This window comes from Callospermophilus lateralis, chromosome 7 (genome assembly GCF_048772815.1).
Source record: "Callospermophilus lateralis isolate mCalLat2 chromosome 7, mCalLat2.hap1, whole genome shotgun sequence".
Lineage (NCBI taxonomy): Eukaryota > Metazoa > Chordata > Mammalia > Rodentia > Sciuridae > Callospermophilus > Callospermophilus lateralis.
The window spans coordinates 138,550,500-138,576,344 of NC_135311.1; the positions used below are offsets into that span (position 1 = coordinate 138,550,500).

The 25,845-nt window shown below is 38.8% G+C and overlaps 1 protein-coding gene across 5 annotated transcripts in view; it reads left to right on the forward strand.

Annotated features, from left to right (window-relative positions):
- Positions 1-25,845, forward strand: part of Rere (arginine-glutamic acid dipeptide repeats) — a 395,515-nt gene that overhangs the window by 243,641 nt on the left and 126,029 nt on the right. For 4 of the 5 annotated variants that reach the window (XM_076861360.2, XM_076861359.2, XM_076861361.2 and 1 more), the window contains 3 exons: positions 14,394-14,442; positions 21,764-21,888; positions 23,372-23,471. In XM_076861360.2, the coding sequence (XP_076717475.1) occupies positions 14,394-14,442; positions 21,764-21,888; positions 23,372-23,471 (274 nt within the window). Of the gene's footprint in view, positions 1-83; positions 307-14,393; positions 14,443-21,763; positions 21,889-23,371; positions 23,472-25,845 lie in introns of those variants that run through there. The other variant, XM_076861363.2, reaches the window with a different exon arrangement.

The following is a 25,845-nucleotide window of genomic DNA, read 5'->3' on the forward strand; positions in this document are numbered from 1 at the left end:
CTTTATTTACGGAAACAGCAGGGTTGAGATTGATTGCGTCGTGCAGAGACAGTGTGTGGATGAGGGAGGGTCACAGCACATGCTCAGTCCTGTCAGTGTGAGGGGAAGTTTCTGCGTTCTGCGTGGAGGCTTAGGTCATAGCACAAGCTCAGTGAAAGCTCTGTGAGGTCTCTCAGACTGCATGTGCCTCCATTTTGAGCAGTTAGAGTAGAAAAGGGCAGAGTTTTAGCGGTAAGAGAGGTGCAGGGATCAGCTAGACTTACCCGGGGCTCTGTTAGTCATGGAGGATCCCTTCGGCCCCTGCAGGTAGGCTCCCTTCCTCTGACCTCCCTGGCCGGGTGATGGTTGGCTGCTCCTTCTCACTTCTGGAGATGTCTCTGAGTCATTCATCCTTCAGAGTTCTGTTCCCGGAGCCTTTGGTTCAGCCCAGCTGGCCGTGAAGGTGGTGCTGCGACATGGAACAGCGGGAAAGGGCTCTACCCAGGGCTGCGTTAAGCAGATGAGGAATGTGAAGCTTCTCAGGTCCCTGTGTCCCTGTCCTCCCCCCCTTTCTCCTCACCTCTTCCTCCCTTGGCATGGTTTTAACCCGAGGCGTGCTGGGTGCTTGTTGCCGAGCTGTCTCTCTTCAAGCCCTGCAGTTAAGCCTGCAGGCCCCCCCGCCTTGCTGCGCCTGTGGCTGGCCAGGATTGCCTGGGCCAGAGAGCAGTTCTGTTTGGATGTTTTAGGAATGGTGGTAGGTGGGTAGCTATTGGTTGCTTTGAAGGTGGGTGGAACCTGTTTTGATTGAGAGCCTGTTTGCCAGAGCAAATTACAGTTCTTGTCATCTTTTTCTGAAATCTGACATAGGCAGGAGATAGTTGTGGATTATGGTGGCAACAGTTTCACCTTAAAATGGCTTTTTAAAAAGTGAAAGATTGTCACATCAGTTTGTACTGTGTTGTTCAGAAGGAAGCAAATCCTTCTTCCTTTTGGAGTTTAGGAAGATTTCTTCACAATTATCAGAAAACTGTATGCATTGACATTTGTGTTAGAAGTTGAGGTTCCATATATTCTGTGTGCTTATTTTTGTATGTTCATTTTAAATAGGATAATGTTTGTTGTGTGCATATGTATTTTGCTGTGTGACTGGTGAATTCTATAGAAGTGAAAGGAGTAGTGGGTGCTGGAGAAGGCAGAGGTGTTAACAAGGCCGCATTGGGTGCCCATGGCTTGACGGCCAACACTAGTCTTTCCTACCCAGGGAAAGCTATACTTTTTGTGCCTCCTGCTCACAGAGAAGGCTCAGGCAGATGGTTCTCTCCATGGTAAACTTAGGGAGCCAGTCAGAATAGGCAGATTTAGGACTAATTGAATTTTTACTCAAGCAGATTTTCAGCGATTTTGAATTATGTTAGTTGCTTCTTATTGCTTCCTCTCCTTTTTTTCTGCTGATAGGTTTTGGAAAAGAAATTGAAGTGACATTAAGTTTTGTGTATTTGTGGGGATGGGTGAAAATATACAATAAAGAAAAATGTGAAAAACCCTCATAGGTAAGGGAAGAAATTTACTATATATTGATACAAAGGAGAAATGATTTGTAAGCTCTTAGTTGTATAATATGACCTTTGCATGATCAGCTTTAGTCAGAGAAAGCCCCTGAGTCTAGCAGAAGGTTTTAAACTAAGGCTTAACTTGGTGAATTCTAGACACTTAAAATATTCCTGAGGTATATAATCTGTATTCTTATAGATTAAATTTGGGGATTGTAAACTAAGGAGATGAATTAAAGAGGAATAATTTAGGTTGACATTTATTGCTGTCTTCAGATCTATTTTTCCAATCATGTGAGGGTTCTCCTCCCATTACGATCTTTTTTATTTGAACATTGCATTTGGAGGTTTGAGGCAGCTTCCCACTTTTTCCTATACTGTGAAACGTTGGTTCTGGAACTTTACTCTATTTAGAAGCATCTTTCCCCAGCTACTCAGGAAGCTGAGGCAGGCGGATTGCAAGTTCAAGTCCAGCCTCCACAACTTAGCAAGAAGACACTGTTTCAAAATAAAAATGGGCTGGGGATGTAGCTCAGAACAAAAGTTCCCTGGGTTCAATCCTGAGTACTGCTAAAAGGTAAAAAAGATATTTTTTGCACCATTTGCTCTTCCTTTGCATTCTCTCTCTAAAAAATTTATCCTTTCTCTAGCCTAGAGAAACCAGACACTAGCACTTTCTGGTCATGTACATGTGGGGTCCATGAAAGCCTACTGTTTCACACTTGAAGAGAAGATTCAGCATTGGAGTTGAGAATGCTGATTTTCTATTGCTGAATCTTTAACTTAAACTTTCTTTACACTTTAGCTAATAAAATGTGAGCAAGAAGCTATACTCATAGCTGACCAGCTCTGGCTCAGGTTCCTCCTGCTTGATGGATGGCTGACTGGGCCTGGCACATACCTGTGTTCATGGATCTTGTGTGCAGCTGCCCTTTTTGCTGGTAAAGACACACAGTCACTGGCTCTGATCTATGGATACCTTCTGTGGCTAAGAGTCAATTTTTTTTTCTGTTTCACCTTATAAGTGAAGTAAGTCACCACAGTATTTCTCGTATTTCTGGCATTTTTTTTTTTTTGCCCACCACTCATCTCTTGCTTCAGGGGTTCATTGCTTGTGTGGATGTGGCAGAGGTGAAGGAACCAGCACATGGAAGTTACTGCCTTGGTCAGGGGTCTGTGTAAGCTGAACATTGAAAAGATGCTAGTCATTCCATTTTGGCTTATTGTTCCCTTCCTTAGATACTTCAGAGTGTCAGGAAATGTGGGAGAGTACAGAAGGTTGTTTCAGAAGGAATGTAGAAGTGCACTAAATTATTATCTTGTTAGCTTTTCATGTCATTTTGGTAGAATCTTGAATCAGAACCACAGTAGAGTTTTCTGCTTAAAATGTTCCTCCATCAGCATACATGGTGTGGTCCCTGCTGGAATGCTGGGGCACTCTTCGCTGTGTTTCCATGCCACTTCATTCCTAATCTCATAACTCTCATAATTCCTCCACTCTCATCTCGTGGGCTAACTGATGAGTTAGAGGACTCTGAGGCACCCAAGACCTCACTTAGTTACTACATCTGTGGTTCTCCAGTTGTTTTTTGTTCCTGATCCTTTTTCTTCTGAATTCATTTTTCCTTTTCATTTTAATTTTTGGTCATTAGTAAACCAAGCTATCTTTCTATCAAAAGATATTTTCCGAACACTATGAAACAAATGTCCTGACAGTTTGTAAGCGAGAAATACTATCTAAATACTAAAGGAATATCTGAAATGATGTGTATATTCATGAGTCTTCTCTTGGATGAGTACAGTCAATTGCTAATCATCTGAATTGAGCAGTTTCTGATGTGGGCAATACAGGCGCATGGAGATATGTTTAAGATAAATCTGAAAACTCTTCTTCTCATTTTGTATGCTCTGTGATACCTGGAGTCCAAAGTATAACAGTTCATTTTAATTCAGCTAGGATAATTAGAGATCATATCTATCAGAGGTCTTTGAACTATTTACATTTATTTGTGGTGGTTTGATTCTCTTTCCCATTGGATTTGAAGTTTCTGAGGATTGTGTTTGTTCTTGCAGTCTTGGTTCCCAGTAGAGTGCCTGGCAAATAGGTCTTTGACATGTAAATAAGTTCATGAGTAAATGAGAAAAGGCTGGATTGGGAACCAGGTAGGTACTGTTCTTTCTACTTCCCACAGGACACTGGACAAACTTTCTGATGCCTGTCAACCTGTGTTTTCTCATGGATCATATGGAAATAAATATTTCTCAGTTGTAAAGATGAAATGAAAATGATAAGTGTTTGGCACGTAGTTGCTTAGTATGTTATTGTTATTCATTCAAAAGCCAAGTCTCTCTTGTATATGTGATCACCTCCATAGTATTTTTATTGTTCATGGTCAACTGAGACAGTATTAGAAATTGTTTTTAGGAATTAAGTAGTTAGTTACCAGTATTTTTTAACCACAATTTACTGGTCTACTTTCTTTTTATTCTTGATTATTTGTCTTTATACTTATTGAAATTTTGTTCTTAAAAGAAACTGTACTTTCATAGTTTTGTTACATTTAGTGTATCAGTGTGATATGATTTTTTTTCTTACGCTTTCTCCAGTATAAGTGTGTGTGTGTGTGTGTGTGTGTGTGTGTGTGAGGGGGAGAGAGAGAGAGAGAGAGAGAGAGAGAGAGAGAGAGAGAGAGAGATGTGTGTGTGTGTTATACTTTTTATAGCATTTCAGAGTCTTCCCAGTGGGAACAAAAAGACCTTTAGACTTGTGTTGTAGACATGCTTATTTGGTCCAAAGTCTTTTTTTCTGGGACACTCTATTCAGGTTTATAATGTAGTTTGATTTCAATGCACAGAAAGCCAGCAACATCTTTGGTCAGAAGATCAGCTTAATCTTCAAAGACTGCTACTTTATAAATTGTTTTCAGTTGTGATGAGGTTTCTCCCTTCCTTCCTTTTTTTTTAAGTTCATATACTAAAACTTGATACTTGTATGCATGCAGCTCTGCAGTCCTTAATCATTTTCATCTTTGCAGCAGGTAATTAAAAGAAAACCCTGAGGAGCCTGAGATAACTTGAGTTATATGTCATTGCCAAGTACTTGGAATATTTCTACAGAATTGCAGTGGTGGAGAAATAAGATAGATAAGAAAAGCAGACAATGGAGTAAGACTCTTAGAGCACTTTGTAAGATCTTTCTCACCTGTTAAAATTTTTAAAACCATTTTTCCCTGAAATTATTCAACACATTATTGTGTATGGAGGCTATTATCAGCTTATTATCAACATGGAAATTCTCATTATTTCTCAGCCAATGCCTAGTTTCTTAGTAGTAGCCTCTGAATTATATTTAGGAGGAGCCTGTGGGAGAGCTGCTTCTGTGTTCTGGAGTCCTCGTTTGACCTCATTGTGACCTCTCAGAAAAGCACTCTCATTTCCTCAGACCTTGGTTTCTTCTATAAAGATATTAGATTCAATTAGCTAGCCTCTCAGGAAACTTATATATAAAGAGAAAAATAATTAATTAATTCATTCATTCATTCATTTATTTTTATGTGGTGCTGAGGATTGAACCCAGTGCCTCACAAGTGCAAGGCAAGGGCTCTATCATTGAGCTACATACAACCCCAGCCCTATGAGAGAAACTTCAGAATTTTGTGATTTCCAGGTTTGGGTAAGTTGACCTGTGTTGACCTTTGTAGTTGTGTATGAGTTAGAAACATTTATACTTTTCAGTTGTTGGCTAATTATCTTTTTTTTTTTTTTTTGGTTGTTGTTGTTTTTGCTTTTGAATGAAGGCTGTTGTTCCTGCCGGTTAGTTTTTTTGTTTTTTATTTTTATTTTTATTTTTTTTTTTTAGTTTTCAATGGACCTTTATTTTATGTATTTATATGCGGTGCTGAAAATTGAACCCAGTGCCTCACACATACTGGGCATATGCTCTGCCACTGAGCCGCTACTCCAGCCCCCTGTCTGCCAGTTAGTCTATCAGTGCTATTTTCAGTTTAATTTAACTTGGAGGGCTAGCTTTGTGTCACAACAATTTGTCTTAATTTTTACAACAAATACCTTAGTTGCTATCTATGACTGAGCAGTAGTAAATTTAGATTTTTGGAGTCTTTTGTTTATTCAAAATATCTTTAGAGAGAAGCGTGGGCTCTTAAATATAGTAGTGAGCCAAAGCCAAGCTTGCTTTGTACCTTCATGATGCTTTTTGTCTGGAGGGCAACATAGCCATTGAAAGAAATAATAGAGAATCCATGACTGTGGTATTTGTGGGAGGAGAGAGAGGCGGTGCTGTGAGAACAGAATGGAGAGTTTAACTCCCATTTTCGCTTATTACCAATGCCCAAAGCTACTCATAGCCATGACCTCTACACAGCAAGCACTGTGCCTAGTTCTTTCTGTAGGTTGCCTTTTATTTTTATAGCAACCTCACATAGTCATTATGAAATTCATTTTATAGATGAGGGAACTCAAGGCTCAGAGAAATTGAATCATGTCCTCAGGATCATACTTAAACTATTCAGGAGGCTGAGGTAGGAAGACTGCAAGTTCAAGGCCAGTCTGGAGAATTTGAAGAGACCCTGTCTCAAGATAAAAATGAAAAGTTCTGGGGATGCAGCTCAGTGGTAGAGCACCTCTGGGCTCAATCCCCAGTACCACAACATACTCATGGAGCCAACAGAATCTTGGTACTGACAGTTTAATCATATATAAACAGTTTTCAGCAGTGAGGTGCCAGTGTCATGGACTTTTTCTTTATCTTTTAATGAATGGTAATGTGTTGTAGAATACAAAATTTGGGTGGGTTTTAAAGATTTACATCAGACTTTAAAAGAAATTTCCTATCATCCTCATTTTCACCCCTGAAATAATTTTTTTTTCTCCTAAAAATAAGTGATTCTAATAAATTGCTTTTTTGTTTTAAAATCTAGTGTATTTCGCTTTGGACCCACAGACTGTTTCTGTGGTCACTTTCTAAATGGGCTATTAAGTTGAGTTTCTAGTCTTCTTTCTTTGGATGTCATGTCAGTCTTCCTGCTCAATGTAACATCCTATGGAAAAGATAAGAATTATTTACTGTCTAATACTGAAGACCTGAAGGATAGGAACAGGGAAAATTTACCCAGTGGCCTCATTCACTGTGTGACACCATTTACAGAACAGGAGTCTCTGACCTGTGACTTGTCAGTCCCAGTCCTTTGGGAATGGGCCACAGGGCACACTGCTGTCCTGTCCCTAGGTTTGGGGGTGGGGTCAGTTCTGGGTTACAGTGGGATGTCATGCTGACTGCCTGTGAAAAGGCCTCAGTTCTTTTAGCTCTTGCTCTTGATCATTCATGCCAGTGCTTTGCTTCTGTCATGTCTTTGGAACCATTTGTCCCTTCTCTTCCCAGGGGATTCAAGACATTTTAGCTTAAGTGAGCACTCAGACTGTTGCCTCTGTGTACCTTTCCTCTCTTTGGTGATGAAGTGATGGCGTCAGGTTCCTTGGGCAAGCCTGGGTTAGGGCAGGCCCCTGTGTCTGGCTGTTAGCCTTCTCATCCCTTTGCAGAGAGCTGCTCCCTTTTTGATATTCAGTTGCAGGCTTTCCGTTCCTTTCTGTCCATTCCCTGTTTACTTCTTAGACTAAAACGTTTCCATGGTAACAGGTTACTTTTCAAAGGGAACATCTTGTCATTTTATTTAATCCACTGCAGCTGAAGAGGACTGAAATATTAAGTTGTAGTTGCTATGGATACTGCTTTGTTACATCAGTTTCTTTTGTATCAGATTTCATATACAATGAATTTCTATTTTTTTATACTCAAGAAATAAACACAATGACTTACCATTATTGTTGTAATTGGCTTCTGGGACTATTTTTTTTTTTTTTTAACATATTCCAAAGTGAAGATTTGTAGACTAATGGAGGCTGAATCTCAGCTGTTTTGAAAAACATATATTATTTATATTAGCTACACAGAGGAAAGCCTCCTATTGCTGGCAAGGTTGGCGATAGTTCTGAATTCACTGTGTGTAGTCTGAGCCACAGTATAAGGATGTCTTCAAAATGATATCCCTGTGGCCAGGACCTTAGGAAACAGGGAAGGAGGGAGTGCGGACTTTGAGTCGCTCCTTGAATGTCATCACCCCAGAGCCATGGCACTCTTTCCCACCCCCCTCACCTCTCAGATGTCTCCAGGAGATTGGGGACAGAGTCTTTTTGTTACCCAGCTTTTTCATATCTATTTCTTTCTGTGACTTTGAAAACCTAAAATAAAAACCTAAAATTTTTTGGATTCATAAGAACTTGCAAATTACTCAAGTAGAATACCATAGCATAGTGGGAAATTGACATTAGTACACAGTGAGTGTATACTTCTGTGCCAGCTTGTCACCCATGTGGCTTTGTGCAACAGCCACCATAACCTTGGCACTGCACACTTCCTAGCACACCTCCTATCTAACCACTGGCTCTTCTTTATTAGCTCTATGATTTTTGTCATTTCAAGAATGTTGCACAAATCTGAGCCCTTAACTTTGATCTGTTTCTGTTTCAACATGATTTTCAATGTTTTTAAAGAAACTTTTTGATTATTTTGTAATAACATAGAATCAAAAATTGGGAAGTCTTTGGATTCTCATACTTTCATTTGTAATCATGTGGTTTGGTTTGATAACTTAATCAGTCGCCATGGGAGTATTATTGGGAGCTCTGATATAAGACTCAATTGAACTGAAGTTCAACTTGTTAGCCATGTGCTCTTGGACAGCTGTATAAGGCTTCAGTTTCTTCATCTGATTACAGTAGCCTCTCTATTACAGGATCATCTGTGAGTAGATAGAAACTATCTACATATGTGTTTTTTTTTTTTTTTTTTTTAAATTTAGTTCTGAGAACCAAGCCTGATGGTGCAGGCCTGTAATTCCAACAGTTTGGAAGGCTGAGACAGGAGGCATACAAGTTCTTGGCCAGCCCCCGCAACTTGGCAAGGCCTTAAGAACTTAGCAAGACCCTGTCTCAAAATGAAACCTCAGGAAGGATGGTGATGTGGCTGAGTGCTTACATGCCCCTGAGTTCATTCCCCACTACAGCCCCCACCCCACCCCAAAAAAAGAAAAAGAAACTTTAGTTCTGGGGATTGAACTAAGGGCCTTGTGCTTGGTAGGCAAGCAGTGTATTGCTGAGCTTCATTACCTGTCCCATATAAGGAAATTAGCTTGTGACACTTAGTACATAGTATAAGTGTTCAGTGTTTAAGTCTGTTGATTTGTTAGTGTGACAGTTAGTATTGTTATTTTCTATGAAGTGGGGATACTGTCTTATAGGATTGTCATTGGAGTAAGGAAATAATGTGTGTCTGGCATACAAAAGTATTTCCTGAGTGATAGCTCCCTGTTTTAATTAGCTTTTTCACTACTATGACTAAAGGATCTGACCAGAACAACTACAGAGGAGGAAAAGTTTATTTGAGATCTCACGGTTTTCAGAGGTCTTAGTCCATAAAGGCCTGCTCCATTCCTCGAGGCTCAAGGTGAGGCTGAACATCATGGTGGGGAGAGGGTAGCGGAGGAAAGCAGCTCACATCACCGTGATCTGGAAGCTGAGAGAGACTCCACTCTCCAGATACAAATATATGCACCAAAGCTGCACCCTAATTCCCACCTCCTCTAGCCACAACCTACCACTCAGTTAATCCCTTTTGGGGGATTAATTCACTGATTGGGTTAAGACTCTCTCAACCCAATCGTTTTGTGAGCTTTTGGGGGACATCTCACATCCAAATCATAACACTTAATCTTTTTTTTTTTTTTTTTTTTTTTTAAATGCTTGTGTGTATCATATAAATATAATGCACCTGGATTTGGGATGGTTATACATAAAGACCTTGAGGTAGGGGGAAAGGTGTGTGTGCCGTGGGTGTCCTGCATCATCCTGGAGTCTGACTCACCTCTTTGTCCAGTAGTACCATTTCTCTGTCATGACTAGAATGAACATTCTTTTGGTCTGGATTTTCCTCCTTATGTTGATGGCCAGCCAGGCATAGCCCTGCCCCCCTGTGCTGGTCGTGCAGCTTTGTACATCCATGCAGAATTGCTTCAGCGGTTTTGTTGCTTTGAATATAGAATAGAATGAGATCTGGATTTCTAGAATAACAATACTCATGCTTTTGGTAATATCAAAATGTAAATAATGCCTAGAAATGGGAGAATGCCATAGAGCACATTCAGCAGGTAGTAAGTGCCTAGATGATAGCCAGTCTTCTTCATGTTGGAGGAATAAACCTGGCACTTTGTAGATTAGTGGGCCTTTTGAATTTTAGCCTCAATCATAATTAGTGCTTCCCAAAGTATGGTTTTTGGACCTCCTTATTCATTCATTCATTTATTTTTAGCCCTTTTAATTTTTTCATTTTGAGATAGGGTCTTGCTAAGTTTCTGAGGCTTGCTTTAAACTTGTGACCCATGCCTGATGATTATTAATTTTTATCAAAATTCCCATCCTTGACTTCCTGTCTCTTCAGTACCCTCCAGGGAAATGGGAGGGGGTGTAAATGTGTTCTGCTACAGACTAAAGGCTGACAGTTGTTTTGAGGAAGCTCTTGTGTGATTTGAGTCAGAAGCTGAACATTGTTTTCATGGAACCCATTTCTGTTTGAAAGAACCACTGACAAACTGTGGTCATTTAGACTTGTGGATTTGGTGGAGATTTACTTTGTCATTTGAAGGAAGACAACTGGCTGGGCGCGGTGCTGCACACCTGAAATCCCAGTGGCTCCAGAGGCTGAGGCAGGAAGATCTAGAGTTCAAAGCCAGCCTCAACAAAAGTGAGGCACTAAACAATTTAGTGAGACCCTGTCTGTAAATAAAATACAAATTAGGGCTGGGGGTGTTCCTCAGTGGTCCAGTGCCCTTGAGTTCAGAGTTGGGGATCCCCAACCTCTGCTACCCCAAAAAAAGAAAGAAAAAGAAAACAACTGATAATGTTTCCCAGTGCTAAGATTTGAACTTTGAAGTAAAAATTAGAAATTTTAAAAATCTGTGATCACCATGAGCCTGACATTTTCTTTGTGCTTTAAAGGCTTTTCTTAGGACATGGATGGTGATATTAATGAATGTAATTTTTAAAAAAATATTAAATAATGAACTGTCAATATATGGAAGGTCTATAAAACTCAATGAAGCAATATTTTCTATATAACAATTCATGACATTGAAAAATCATGTTTGAGTTAGAAGATCCATTTAGAGGGCAAAAGAGACCTTGGATTTAACAAAAAATGATTAAGGTTTTATTGACTGATTGATTACAGCACTGGGGATTGAACCCAGGGGTGCTCTACCACTGAGCTGTAGCCACATCCTTTTTTATTTTTTATGTTGAAACAGGGTCTTACTAAATTGCTGAGGCTGGCCTCTAATGTTGTAATCCTCCTGCCTTCCTGAGTAGCTGGGATTATAGACATGCGCCACCACATCTGGCTTCTGTTATTAAGTTTTTAGAATCACATTGTACATAGGCCTTTAAGAAAATCTCTTGTTGAGTTTCGGTGTAATGTCAAAAATTTGTCAAGGTAGATTCTTCCCTTCTTCAGTTCAATAGCTGTATGGGGTTGGCTTTTCTTTATATGCTTAATTTTTTTTTAAATTTATTTTATTTATTTATTTATTTTTAGAGAGAGAGAGAATTTTAATATTTATTTGTTAGTTTTCGGCAGACACAACATCTTTGTTTGTATGTGGTGCTGAGGATTGAACACAGGCAGCACGCATGCCAGGTGAGCGCGCTACCGCTTGAGCCACATCCCCAGCCCTCTTTATATGCTTTAGATAAAACAATTTACTTGCTCAAATTGAAGGAAAAAAAGCGAATCCTGCTTTCCTGGGAAGTCAGTAACAGGATTTGTAACATTATAAAACAATGCTTATGTTTTTGCAATTTTTTAAGTACAGTTACTTTTCATAAATATGTATATTATCCTTGTTACTATTTAATTGGATTTTTTATTAACAAATAAATATTTGTAATTTCTCAAAAAACTTAAGTCCTTGGTAATTTAATGAGTGTAAAATAGTCCTCAGATCAAAATGTTTAAGAATTGCTGTTAGTATGTGAGAAAATGTAGTGAGTTCATCATAATGATGATTAAGAATATTTCCTGCAAGCCAGGCATAGTGATGTGCCTGTAATCCCGATGGCTAGAGAGGCGGAGGGAGGAGGATCAAATTCAAAGCTAGCCTCAACAATTTAGTGAGATCTTGTCTCAAAACATATAAAAGAAGGTGGGGGCCTGGGGGCTGTGGCTCAGTGGTTAACTGCCACTGGGTTAAATCCCTGGTACCAAAAAGAAGACAATAAAAGAATATTTCCTACAGAGGCTGTTGCTATTATGTTTAATTATTACTTTCTGTTGTTAAATTGTACCGTTTAGTGGTCTAAAAATGTTCATGAAGCCAAGGAACTTTTAATTTGTTCTAAGGGGATAAATAGTAGCAGGCAGGTAATTTACCACACTGTGAGGACACAAAGTATGAATTTAATCTCAGCACTTATCTCTAGAAGTTAATAGTCCCATAGTGGGTGGAGTTAGGAATACCCAAATTAAAGCATCCCTCCCTCCTCTTCCAGGCCTCCTGCAGTAAAGCAGGACCCTGCCGCGGAGCCTTCCCCTGTCCCCAGGAATAGCAGTTTCTAACAGGCATGAACTGCAAGGGTTCTGTCCATTCAGCTTTCTCTAATAGAATGTGTTGCTTTCTGCCTTTTTATAACTTTGGCCTAAGAAATATTTCAACATTTATTCTGTATTCTGTAGTCCCTGATTACAGTAGGGCATGCCAGTGTCCACTCTTCAGATTCTAATCATGTTTGCAAATAAAATTGTTATATCCTCTGCTATAAAACTTTCTAATTCCTGCACATACCTAGTAAACAATCTACCTTCCAGCTTCTTTTTTCTTTTTCTTTTTTTTTCTTCCAGCATGCCTATCTTCTAAAGAAAGGAAGGTGACTGGTGTAACAAAGTCAGCCCTTGGTACAGGCTCTTCTCCCACTGTGGGGCCTCCCTCTTGGCCTGCCACTTGGCCAGGAGCTCTTGAGAACTTTGCCACTTTAGAGATTGTTTCTACTTAATGTCTAATTTTCATAACAATCTTTAGTGTTTTTGTACTGTTGCTCCTGAAATGTCTTATGTTTGTAATTAGAGGGTTTGGGCCTGTTCTGGTCTTTGGGGGATGGGTACTACTTCCCCAGCTGACTGGACTATGTGATTCAGGACTAGACCACATGTCTTCCTCTCTTTGTTACTTTCTTCTCTTCCTTTGTCATGTCTGCTGCCAAAACAAAGCTCTTCATGAAAAAAATTATTGAGTTAAAAGAAGAGAATACTGAACCCAAGGACCCTAAAGGAAACAGTGGTTTTCCAAAATTCATTTTGACAACTTAAAACAATGGGGATGAGTATCATATCCATGGGGGGAAAACAAGGGACTGGGCTCTTTCTTGGGTTCTTTGTAGAATTGTGTTTTTCAGCCCAGTTCATGGCAGCAAGTAAGAACAAGCAGTTTTCACTCTTTAAAAGGCCTTTTCTTTCATTCTGCTGAAAAATCAGTGGCTCTTATAAAAACAGAGCCTTGTCACTGGCATGGAAAGGGATTTCCTGAGATAGGCCACAGGTCGTGATCGCAGGTTGCAGGTTCCAGAGAGCTCTGGGAGGGCAGGATTTCCTTATCTACCAGTATACACACAGTCAGTGCCCTGTGTAAAGCCTGGGACAAAAAAGATACCAGCAAATACTTTATGAAGAGCTGGGCACAGTGGCATACACTGGTAAGCCTGCTACTCGGGAGGCCAAGGCTGGAGGATCACAAGTTAGAGACCAGCTTCAGCAGTTTACCAAAACCCTGTCTCAAAATAAATAACATAAGGACTGGGGGGTGTAGCTTAGTGGTAGCACCCCTGGGTTCAATCCTCAGCACCCTAAACAATAAAAACAAAAACCAAATACTGTGTGAAAGAATGGAAAGAAGAAGACATCTGCATGCTGTGTGAAGAGGTGACATGGGGCTAAATGGGCAGAAGATAAATAAATGCTTTACTGAAGTAGCAGTCCTTTTAAAGCCCAGGTGGTTTGGATTGGAGCAATGGGGGAGAGGGTCACAAGGGTAGTGAGAGTGGCCAATGTTAAAGGGAGCTGTGCTCTCACCACCTTCACCTGTTGGGCTCAGTCCCTCATTTCTTTTTCTTCTTTGCTCAAATCTCACCTTATGAATAATCCTTTTTCTGACTTTTCTTTGTACAGGAGTATAAAAATATTTTATCTTTTGCCATCTATTTAATTTGTTGGCACTTATTGCCTGATCTATGCTTTGATTTTCTCTAATTAGAATATAAGTTCCTAAAACATATTGATACTTTTTATAATTTGCTTTATCCCCAACATCCAGGACTAATCCTGACTTATAGCAGGTATTAAACAAATAATTACTGAATAAGTGAATAACCGAATGATCCAGGGCATGTTGTAGGAACTATCAGTTACCTCATTTGTGTTCCTTGAAGTTTGTGGTAGGGCACCCAGAGTGTGTTGAAAAGAAGAAATGTTTGCCCGTAGGAATGTCTGTGTATGAGATATGAGATAATGACAGTTCAGAAAGATACTCAGGTCGGGAAGCTGCAGCAATCAGGTCTTGGGAAGGAAAAGGAGTTAGAGATGTGGGGTGGGAGGTGCATGTAGGGGCAACATTAGAAATATTGGGAAAGTGAATTCCTCAAGTTATTCCTCATTTATTTGAAGTAAATTACTTTCCTTGAAAGATATGTGAATGTTTATGTCAAAATGCCATTGTGTATATCTAATCTAATCTATTCTTTTCATGACAGGAGGCTGAACAGTACACAAGGGGAGATTCGTGTTGGACCCAGCCATCAGGTAAAATACATTTTAGTAGCTTCTTTTAGAGGGTTTTTAGTCCTTACATTTTTGCTAGAACTTTATTTTTTGAGCAGTGGTCAAACTGCTATGTGGGATTTTATTTAAATACAGAAATTTTCAGATCCTCACCTACTTTTTTTTTTTTTTTTAATTTTTTAAGTTGTTAATGGACCTTTATTTTATTTATTTGTATGTGGTGCTGAGAATCGAACCCAGTGGCTCATGCATGCCAGGCAAGCGCTCTACCACTGAGCCACAACCCCAGCCCCTCACCTACTTTTTTAAAAAATTGTGATAAAATGTACATAATAGGAGATTTACCATCCTAACCATTTTTGTTAAAATTTTATTTTTTAGTTGTAAATGGACACAATATCTTTATTTTTATGTGGTGCTGAGAATCAAACCTACGGCCTCCCATGTGTGAGACAAGTGCTCTACCACTGAGCTATAGACTCAGCCCTCTTAACCATTTTTTAAGTGTGCAGTTTAGCAACATTAAGTACATTATTGTTGGCAGCCACACTACTATCCATCTTCAGAACTCTTCACCTTGCAAAACTGAAACTCTAGGCCCATTTTGCAGTAAATCCCTGTTCCTCTCTCACCCATGCCCCTGGCAGCTGCTCCTCGACTTCCTGTCTCTGTGTGTTTGACCACTCTGCCTGGTAGAAGCAGAGTCATGCAGTGCTTGTCTTTTTTTGACTGACTTATTTCACTTAGCACAATGTTCTGGAGGCTCATCCATGTTGTAACATGTAACCAAATTTCTTTCCTTTTAAGGCTGAATAATACATTGTATGTGCATATCACAATTTGTTTATACATTCTTCCATTGATGAACATTTGATTACCACATACATTTACATAAAAAGATTTTGTGTGTAGGAGGCCGAGGGTTTGATTTCCCTGGGGATTGACCATGAGCCTTGGGCATGCTAGGCCAACACCCTATTACTGAGCCACATTCCTCCCCATCCCCCTGAAAAGAGTTTGTTCAACACCTTTTTCTGCAGATAAGTCAGGATGGGTAGTTCTTTTCAGTTGGCAGCTTGTTGTGTTGTGAACTCTGCCACCCAAGTCTTATATAGTTGACTGAGACTCCTCCGCATTCAACCCTAATATCAAGTAGGTTGCTCTGACAGGCAGGATTCTGGCTCATGGATCAGCATGTCCTGGGCAATGCAGATGTGGGCTCTGTTGGGCTTCTCTGCAGTTCTCATGGTGTTTGTTGGGTCCTCAGGCTGGTAACTGTGTGTACTGATTCTGAGATGCACTCTTTTCCTTCACATTTTAGCTCTGCTTTTGGACTTCATTGTACACTGGATTGTGTGATTGTAGTTTCATGGCTGCATTTGTCCTTTCTCTAGCATGTAAAATAATAGTCATTCTTAGCATAAATGAAACACAGCAAATGTTAAGAGGAAGAAAGGGTCTTTCTTCTTTTCCCTTAGGAGCAAGGACAGTTTCCTCAGAATGGCCTGCCTCTCATTGCTGTGGATTTGGTCATGTGCCTCTTTCTAAAGCAGGAGGAAATCGGAATGCCATGGTTATGGCTTAATTGAAGTAATGTTGGGGAGCCAGCCCATCATATTTAGGGAAGGGGAGATACAGGCAGAGGGTATAGAGGTTTCAAGTGTCTCCTGCTTTATTTTTTGGTTTTGATTTTGAGCATTTAAAAAATTTTTTTTGGTATGCCATTCACATTTTTTCAAAGAATCCAGTTCAAGGGTATAATGAGAAATTTTAAAACCCAGACACAGAAACTATTGGAGCATATAAGTTTTAGAAGACATTTCTCATCCTTGAACTGGGGTAATAACTGAGAGGGCAAAAAAGAAGCTACAGGAGGACACTTTGGCAATGACTGCCTGTTCAGGTGACTGGGGACCCAGTACTTGACTGGCTGTATTCAGTGACCTCCCTGTCTTTGCTTTCTCGTGCATTCTCTCCCACTATGTATTGCCAGCACTGAGACATCTATGTAGTAGAATTATTTTATAGACTTCTTGCTATAACAGAAAAAGTGATTTCTAAGTAAAAGATGGTGAGTTCTTACAAAAGAAGCAAATTTACTATAATGGAGTTTATTTTTTATACTTCATTTAAAATCAGATGTTTATTTTATATCAGGTCTTTTTGTAAACATTTATTTATTTTAGTTGTAGATGGATACAATACTTTTATTTTCTTTGTTTATTTTTATGTGGTGCTGAGGATTGAACCCTGGACCTAGGTGAGCACTCTACTGCTGAGCCACAACCCCAGCCTTTATATCAGATCTTAAATACATTATATATGATTTTTAAAAATATCTTTATTTTATAATAATTTATTATTATGTAGTGCTGAGGATCGAACCCAGTGCCTCGCATTGCTAGGTTAGTGCTCTACCGCTGAGCCACAACCCTAGCCCCCATTCTATATGCTTTATTTTCAGGAAGCACCAATATAACAGGACACTTAGGAATTGGTGACCTTTACCTTCTTAAAAGTTTTTACCTTTTAAAATATATTAACAGATATAAAAGCAGAGGAAAAATAGTACAATGAAGCCCTCCTGTCATTACTTGGGACTGGGACTGCGTCCTAGTCAGACTTGTTTTGTTTATTCTCACACCTTTTTCCTACCAGTATTTTGAAATGAATCACAAATATAATACCTTAATTATTGATGTTCCAAAGAGAAGGGCTCTTTTATTTTAGACAATCAGAATATATTACACAAATAAAAATAATCAGTTTCTTAAAATGCAGGTGTCTACTGGATCCAGGTGTCCCTGTTTGTTTTTTTCTTTCTTTTCTTTTCTTTTTTTTTTTTTTTTGTAGTTCAAATTAGAATCTAAATAAGAGCCATTTGCTTTAATTGCAGTTGATTGATATGTCTCTTGAATCTCTTTTTAATCCACAGGGTTCTCCCTCCCATCCCCTTTCTCAAGGTGTATGTTGGAAAAACTGTAGGTTTTCTATATGATGTCTGACAGTCTAGATTTGACTCATTGTTTTTGGACCATTTAACTTTTTCCTTTGTCTTTTGCAATTCTTGATAATTAGCAGTTGAATCTAGAGATTTAATCACATTCTAGTTTAGTACCTGCCTTCTGCATGAATACATCATGAATAGTGAAAAGTATTTCTACCAGGAGGCTGTTGATTATTTCTTAGATCCATAATATTTCATTAGGGACTTTTAAAATAGTGATCATCTAATTCTATTCATTTATTTGCTAACTAAACAAAACTTCTTCCTTATTAACTGCTTGATTCCTTCCCTCATCCCAGTTTTCAAAATACAGAGTTGACTTCATATCATCTTCAGAGGTTACCAGTGGATTTAAAATTAGTTATCTTTTTTAAAAATATTTTCCCTTAGTTGTTGATAGATCTTTATTGTATTTATTTATACGTAGTGTTGAGAATCGAACCCAGTTCCTCACACATGCAAGGCAAGTGGGCTACCGCTGAGCCACAGTCCCAGCCCAAAAATTAGTTATCTTTAATCAATTCTTTTTGATGATTAAATGATCCATTTTGAGCCTACTGGAGCTTCTTCCTGCCACTGGTGTTCTTTGGACTTGATCCTGGTGGTTTTGGGGTGGGTCCTTTTTATTTGGTTGTGAAATAATTTTAATGCCTCATCCAAACATTTCCTTTTCTGTGTTTTGGAGTTATACTTTTCTGAATGGAGCCTTTGTTTGTTATAATGGAAAATGGTATTTTTAGGCTGGTTACTATTTCTAGGCCTGATTTCAGTAGACAAAGCTAGAAAATATGCTTTTTTTGTTTGTTTTCCCTTTCTTTTTAGAAATAAAATGTTGTGTATTCATATTGATGTTTCTAATTCAAATCCAGAATTTTATATATTTTATTTTATATATTTTTATATATTTTATTTTATATATACATTAATTCAAATTATAAAGTATTGTATATGTTGCGTGTGTGTGTGTGTGTGTGTGTGTGTGTGTATTTCTGGCTTTGAATTAGAAACATCAATATGAATACACAACGTGTTTTATTTTATATATATATGTATATATATGTATGTATGTGTGTGTTGTTCTTTGATCTATATCTGTATCATTTTCCTGTATCTTAAATCCCATTTTTAATGCCAAAGACATAATTATTTGCTATTTTCCCAGCATGTATAATATATATGTAGTATGAATAGCTCAGAATAGCAATGTTCCCACTGCTACAACAATATTGAACAGTTTTGTTTGATTTTTGTACTGGCAAGAGAACTGGAAAGAGGTTTGTTTGTTATTTGTTTGGTACTGGTGATTAAACCAAGGGCCTTTCATATGCAAAGCGCATGACTTTTCACCGAGCTGTACCATTAGCACCTTACAATCAGTGTACTGTTAAATTTTGTTTTGCCCTTATAGAATATATCCCACTAGTGCTGTATAGGCAAATTAACTTGAAGTAGATTTTAGAGTGGAAATAATTCAATATATAGTTATTGTTACACCTTTCTTCTTCTTCTTCTTCTTGTTTTTTTTTTTTTTTTTTTTTTTTTGCAGTCCCGTGGTTTGAACCCACGTCCTTGCATGTGCTAGGCAAGTGCTATACCACTGAGTTACAACCCAGTCCTTTTTAAATTTTATTTTGAGACAGGGTCTTGCTATGTTGCCTAGGCTGTTCTTGAACTTGCCATCCTCCTGCCACAGCCTCTGGGATTACAGGCATGACCACCACGCTGGGCTGAGATTGTTATTCTGGAAACTTCTTATTTTTAATGTATTTATTTAGGTAAATGATAGCATGATATGCACACGTTTTTTTCCCCTTCTTTTTTTCTTTCAGCAATACATCCTGTTGTTTCCTCCATAGCAATATCTAGAGCTCCTTTTCTTTCCCTCTGCCATTTTGTAGAACTCTGAGTGGATAGAACAGTTCATTCTTCCAGTCCCTGTTGATAGTTATTTGTGCTACTTAAGTCATCTGTTATAACTGGTGCTGTAGTGAGTAGCCTCTGCATATTGACTTTTGTATATTTGCCATTGTGTCTTTGCATCTGTTCTCAAAAGTTGGGTAGCTGGCCTGGAGGGCAAGCAAATGGGTAATATTGATTCTCCTCTGTCATTACTGACATAGATGAGCAACGGGGTATCCTTGTTACTAATTTGCATTTCTCTTCTCAGCAAGGCTGACCATTTCCTGTGATTTAAACCATTGCTAGGGCTAGGGTTGTGGCTCAGTGGTAGAACACTTACCTCATGTGTGAGGCACTGGGTTCCACCCTCAGCACCCCATAAAAATAAGTAAATAAATAAAAGTATTGTCCATCTACAACTAAAAATATTTAAATTTTTTTTCTATTTTTTTCCCGCTTACTGTCTAATTATATTTCTAATCCATTTCTCTTGGGGGAATTGGTCCTGCTCCCCAACAATAAGACATTTAATTTAACAAATAGCCATTGGGGAGCTACATGCCAAGTTCTGTCCTTGGTGCTGGGGAAGCGGAGCTCAGTAGTCATGTTGAAGACCTTTTGATAGCAGTATTTATTATGTTTTAGTATTATTTTAATATTTTCGCTAAGTGTTAAACAGAAATAGTGTGGCACACAGTGGAATATTATAAATGTCAATACTATGTTCAACAAGAGTATCCTTATTCAGAGAGAATCAACGCTTCACCCACATTTGTGGACATTGAAGCGTGCGTACAAAGCAGAGGTCCAGCCTAACCCAAGAGCCATGTGGCCTACTGGTGTTGTTTTTTGCCACACAGTTGTTTTAAAAACATTTGAAACCATAAGCTTCTTATGAAGATTCTGGAGTTTGGAAGAAAGTGGAGGGTGTTCAAACATTGGTTCCTGTCCCTGCATGGAGCAGTTTCTGGATAGGACAGCTCTGTTTCCTGCATTCATCTCACTATGGCACACTTTACTTCTCGGTGCAGAACACCTGTGTGACACTGTCCTACTTCACTGTGAAGCACTTGGAACATGGCTAGTGCAAACAGGGGTGTGCATTGTTTTGTTTAATGTGGCTAGTAGACTATTTAAAATTAAATATATTGTTCTCATTGCTGTTGGACAGTACTGTTGCCTCCTTCATTTGCTTAGATTTTTTTTTGCGTGCAGTCTGTGTACACCAGAGCTTCTTAACTTTAACTCTTAATTTAAATATCAGACTCACATGCCCAGGTTCACCATTTGCTGAATTAAGAACGTGTATATCTTACAAACATTTAACTTCTCGCAGGTCTCTGATGGTCATGTACAGTCACAAAAACCTGCTTACTTTTGTTCTGCCCCAACAGGGAGAGGATGAGAAAGTGGCTGAGGTATTTTAATTTTACAACTTAGAATTTTGGTTGTTGAACACTGTTGTTAAGTATTTCATATGTTTTTGAGGTTTACCTTCAGTACAGTGAAGTGTTCTTAAGTATACTGTTCCATTAATGCTGATGATTTGTATCAAGTACAGGACATTTCTGTTATGCCAGAAAGTTCTTTTTTTCTTTTTCACAAGCACCCTACTCCCCTCCCCACCCCCCCACTCTGTTTCTGTCATCATAGGTCCATTTTACAATGCTAATTAATTAATTAATTAATTTTGGTGCCAGGGATTGAACTTGACCACTGAGCCACATCCCCGGCTCTGTTTTGTATTTTATTTAGAGACAGGGTCTCACTCAGTTGCTTAGCACCTCATTAAATTGCTGAGGCTGGCTTTGAACTCGCAGTCTGCCTCCTGAGTTGCAGGGATTACAGGCATGCATCACCTTTCCTGGCCTACTATGTTGATTTTTAATGTTAGCCTTAGTACTTCATAGTTTTCTCATGTTAACCATATATTGTTGACCAGTATTGCTACTAACTCTCTAATGAGTCGCATTAATCTAATAGGATGGCTCACCTAATTTAATTTTTCAGCAAATATCCTCAAATGAGTTTTCACTATTTGCATATATCTTTGAAGACTTGTTATGTTGGAAATGAATGTGTGTTTCACTTCTTTATCACATAGCTGTTATCTCCTACAACATTTTTTGTTTTGTTTTTTACTTATCTACACATGTCCATTTCTGTTTCTCTTTGGATTGTGTTGGTACAGGTTTACTTTGACAGTGTTTGCTGCTTCCTAAACACAGATTAAGCAGTCTTTCATAATATGTTCTGTGGTGAAATGGTCCTGACGTGGTATAGGCCACTTTAAATGAGTCGTGGTTTTGCTGTTACTTTTCTGTTGCCTGAAGAAAGAGTCTCAGTAAACCACTGCATCAGTCCCAGGGACTGCCTACTGAAATAGCTCTTTCTAGTACATGCCTCAGTTGTGACCTCTTCATCCCTGTCTTGCAGGCCAAACTTCCAGAGTTGCAGCCATTTCCTTCTCCAGATGGTGATACTGTGACCCAACATGAGGAACTGGTCTGGATGCCTGGTGTTAATGACTGTGACCTCCTTATGTACTTGAGAGCAGCAAGGTAATAGGAATCTGCCCCCTCCTGCTTTCTGAATTAGGACATATGAATTGATTAGAAGGGAACAAACTCTCCTTTCCCTGAAATTTTATTTATATATTGGGCATTCTCTAACTTTAAGTTTTAAGCCCTCTGTAATCAGGGCCCTGATCTTACCAGAGAAAAATAGTTTACCCTATTACTATTCTTCTTATTTGGTTTTGTTCCACATCAGGTTTTGAGCTCTTCAGAAGGAAAACATTTTTAAGCCCTACATATAATCATCACCCACCACCCCTGGTTCCAGTTGAGTAATTTGACAATTCCATTTCAGATTTCATGTTCTCTCTACTTTGTAGTTGTTCATTAATGCCAGACCTGAACCTGAGATTTTTGTGGCTTATCTACATGAAACATTTACCTGTGGTTCTGTAGAACTTGATAACATAAAAATTGCAGAAGGGCAGTTTAAATCCATTCTTAGTACATAACAGGCAGAGAGCCTTCCATTGTCTGCACTAAGTTCTGAGACACTGCAGTGTTGCCAGTGAGTAGTACTGGAAAGCACAGCTCCAGGTTCCTGAATTCTGCTTCAGATACTTCTAGATACTTCAGATACTTCAGCAGTGCTAGGCATGGTGTTCCAAGGTAGAGATAAAAATGTGTAAATGAAGTAAATGACTACTAAGGGTTTTTTAATCTCTCAACTTCTCACTTTTAATAGGAATTAATTTTGCATGCCTTCTCAAGTCTTTTTTTTTTTTTTTTATTTGTACATACGGAGACTTTGCTTTCAAAAGATTTTAATCAAATCATTTTATATGCATATATAATTGTACCAAAGGAAGTCTCACCTTTATGTATATATAGCAAATACCAATTAAAAATAAAAAAAGCGGGGCATGGTGGAGCATGCCTGTAATCCCAGACTTGGGAGGCAGAGGCAGGAGGATCACAAGTTCGAGACCAGCCTCAGCAACTTAGTAAGACTGTATCTCAAAATAAAATAAAAAGGATTAAGGATGTGGCTCAGTGGTTAAGTACCCCTGGGTTCAACTCTGGGTACCAGAACAAACAAGCAAGCAAGCAAGCAAGCAAATCAAGGAGTGAAAGGAAGATCCCTAGAGGAGGGGAGAGAAAGTGGCAGGGGGGAATGGTAATTGTAATGAAATTCCTTCCATGTATGATTTTGTCAAAATGATTCCGACTCCTGTGTTTAATGGTCTAGTAAAAAAAAGATTGTAATGTTGTGGGGTATTGTGACAAATAGATTATTCATGTGTTCAGATCTGAAATCTTAGTACTATTAAAGCTGGGGAAGAAACAACAAATGAATCCAACTCAAAGTAACATTTCTGTTGCTGGGGGAGTGAAGGGTTATAACAGGCATGTTAGGTAGGTTATCATGCATGTGATAGTGGAATTTGGAGGTGCTGAACATGAGCTCTGAAGATCTCTGTGTTGTTGCTATGTGCTGATGAAGCAAAGAATTTCCTTTCTTCCCAAGGAGCATGGCTGCATTTGCAGGGATGTGTGATGGAGGTTCCACTGAGGATGGCTGTGTTGCAGCATCTCGCGATGATACCACCCTGAATGCCCTGAACACTGTAAGTCTTTGAAGTCATCCTGGGCAGAAAGTTCTTTTCCCCTGTGCTAGCTGTAGGGAGGATGTGATGACCATAGAATGTGAAGAAGCTAGTCATTCCAGAAGTAAGTGCAGTGTTGTGCTGTTGGGAAAGGGAGGTGAGATGTGTCTTGGCCCTTGGGCTCAAGTTGTTCCAGTTGCCAGACTTTGTATTTCAGTGTATCCTCAGGCCAGTGACCTGGCTTCTCCAGGATTGTGATGAGCCTCAAATGAGGCCTGGTAATAGTGGTTTATACTCACTGAAATCTCAAGAACCTGATCCCCGTGTGTAGATAATCTTATTTAATCCTCACGCACCCACTTTGGTAGGTTCTACTATTAGCACCTTTTTAGACACAAGAAAACAATTAAATCACAATCCAAGGTCATATATTCATGCCTTTAACCTCCTCCACTGTGTCTGAAACCGTGTTTGAAAGTACAGGGAGGAGTACAGAAGAAGCTGTGCTTCTTGGATTACAACTTTTTTTTTTCTTTTTTTTAAAGTTTACTTTGGGACCATTGAAAAATTTCACATGATAATAAAACAAGTTAAGTTTTAAAAATAACAACCCTTCTGGGAACAGTGGCTCAAGCCTATAGTCCCAGATATTTGGGAAGCTGAGGTAGGAGGATAGCAAGTTCAAGGCCAGCTTGGGCAATTTAGGAAGACCTTTTCCAAAATAAAGAATAAAAAGTGCTGGGGATTTAGCTCAGGGTTAAAACAACCCTGGGTTCAATCCCCAGTATACACTCCACCTCTCCCCCCCCCCCAAAAAAAAAACTTTAAAAAACTTTAAAAAACTGAAAAATGGAAAGTAAAGTGAAATCAGTGAGCCTAACCTTTCTGAGCTTATTGAGTTTGTTGCATGATATGCCACCATAATTACTCATTTGCTTTAATGCCATAATATCTACACAGCAGCTCAGAATAACAGTTTATACTGCTATAAACAATATGATTACTGAAAGCAATTTATTATTATTTTTGGACACTTCGTTTTAATCTTAGAATATATTCTAAGGACTATTCTGCAAGCTATATAGGTAGATTAATACATCTTGAAGTTACCTGAAATAATCCCTGTCTATATAGTTGCAAATATGAAATCATCAAATCCAAATAAGTAATAATGAATATTTATGGAATCAAGTTTGATATGATAGTCTGCCTGATTATGTATGTTTACATAAGACATTAAACATGAGGCTTAGCAGTTCTTCCAATGGTTAATTAAATATAATTTAGTTAAGTACCCCTCACCCCCTTTTCCTTGAGCAGTCACTATAATTGGAAGGGACTTTAGAGCCCATATGTCCTGTCTCTAATTAAATATGAATCCAAGTCTTAGAAGGGTCAGATGAATTTTTAAATGTCCGAAGTCCAAAAAGATCATAGCATAGGAAAGAAAATATTCTCCTTCCCAATTCAGTTTATATGTTTGCTTGCTTTTTTTTGTTTCTTAGTATCAGGGATTGAACCCAGGAGGCATTTAAGCACTGCGTCACATCCCTAGTCCTTTTTATATATTTAATTTTATTTTGAGACAGGGTCTCACTAAGTTGCTTAGGCTGGCTTTGAACTTGCAATCCTCCTTCCTCAGCCTCCTGAGCCCGTGTGATTCCAGGCATGTGCCAACAAGCCTGGCTGGGAATCTTTTTACTGCACAGTTATACCACACAGCTTGCTGTTGAGGAAATGTACAGAAATTTGATTGATTTTGATTTTTATTCCTGGTTTAATTAGCTATAATAACCTCTTGTATTTTGGAACTTTCTGAGAATGTGCTGTGTTCTAAATAACTGCATTTTTTTTCACATACCATAAAATACAGTTGTGTACTTTAAAGTAGACTTTTGTATACTTTCTCACTGATTTTGTCTTTTTTTTTTTTTTCTTTTTGGTGCCAGGGATTGAATTTAGGGGCATTCCACCACTGGAGCCACACCCCCAGCCGTATTTTGTATTTTATCTAGAGACAGGGTCTCACTGAATTCCTTAGCACCTCATTTTTTGCCAAGGCAGGCTTCGAAATTGTGATCCTCCTGCCTCAGCCTCCTGAGCCACTGGGATTACAGGCGTGTCCCATTGCACCCAGCTTTTCTTTTTTTCTTTTTTTTTCTTTTTTTAAAGAGAATGTGAGAGAGGAGAGAGAGAGAGAGAGAGAATTTTTTAATATTTATTTTTTAGTTATCGGTGGACACAACATCTTTGTTTGTATGTGGTGCTGCGAATCGAACCTGGGCCGCACGCATGCCAGGCAAGCGCGCTACCACTTGAGCCACATCCCCAGCCCTGCACCCAGCTTTTAAAGAATTTTTTTCCCTGAACATATATAATAACAGAGCCAGAAGAA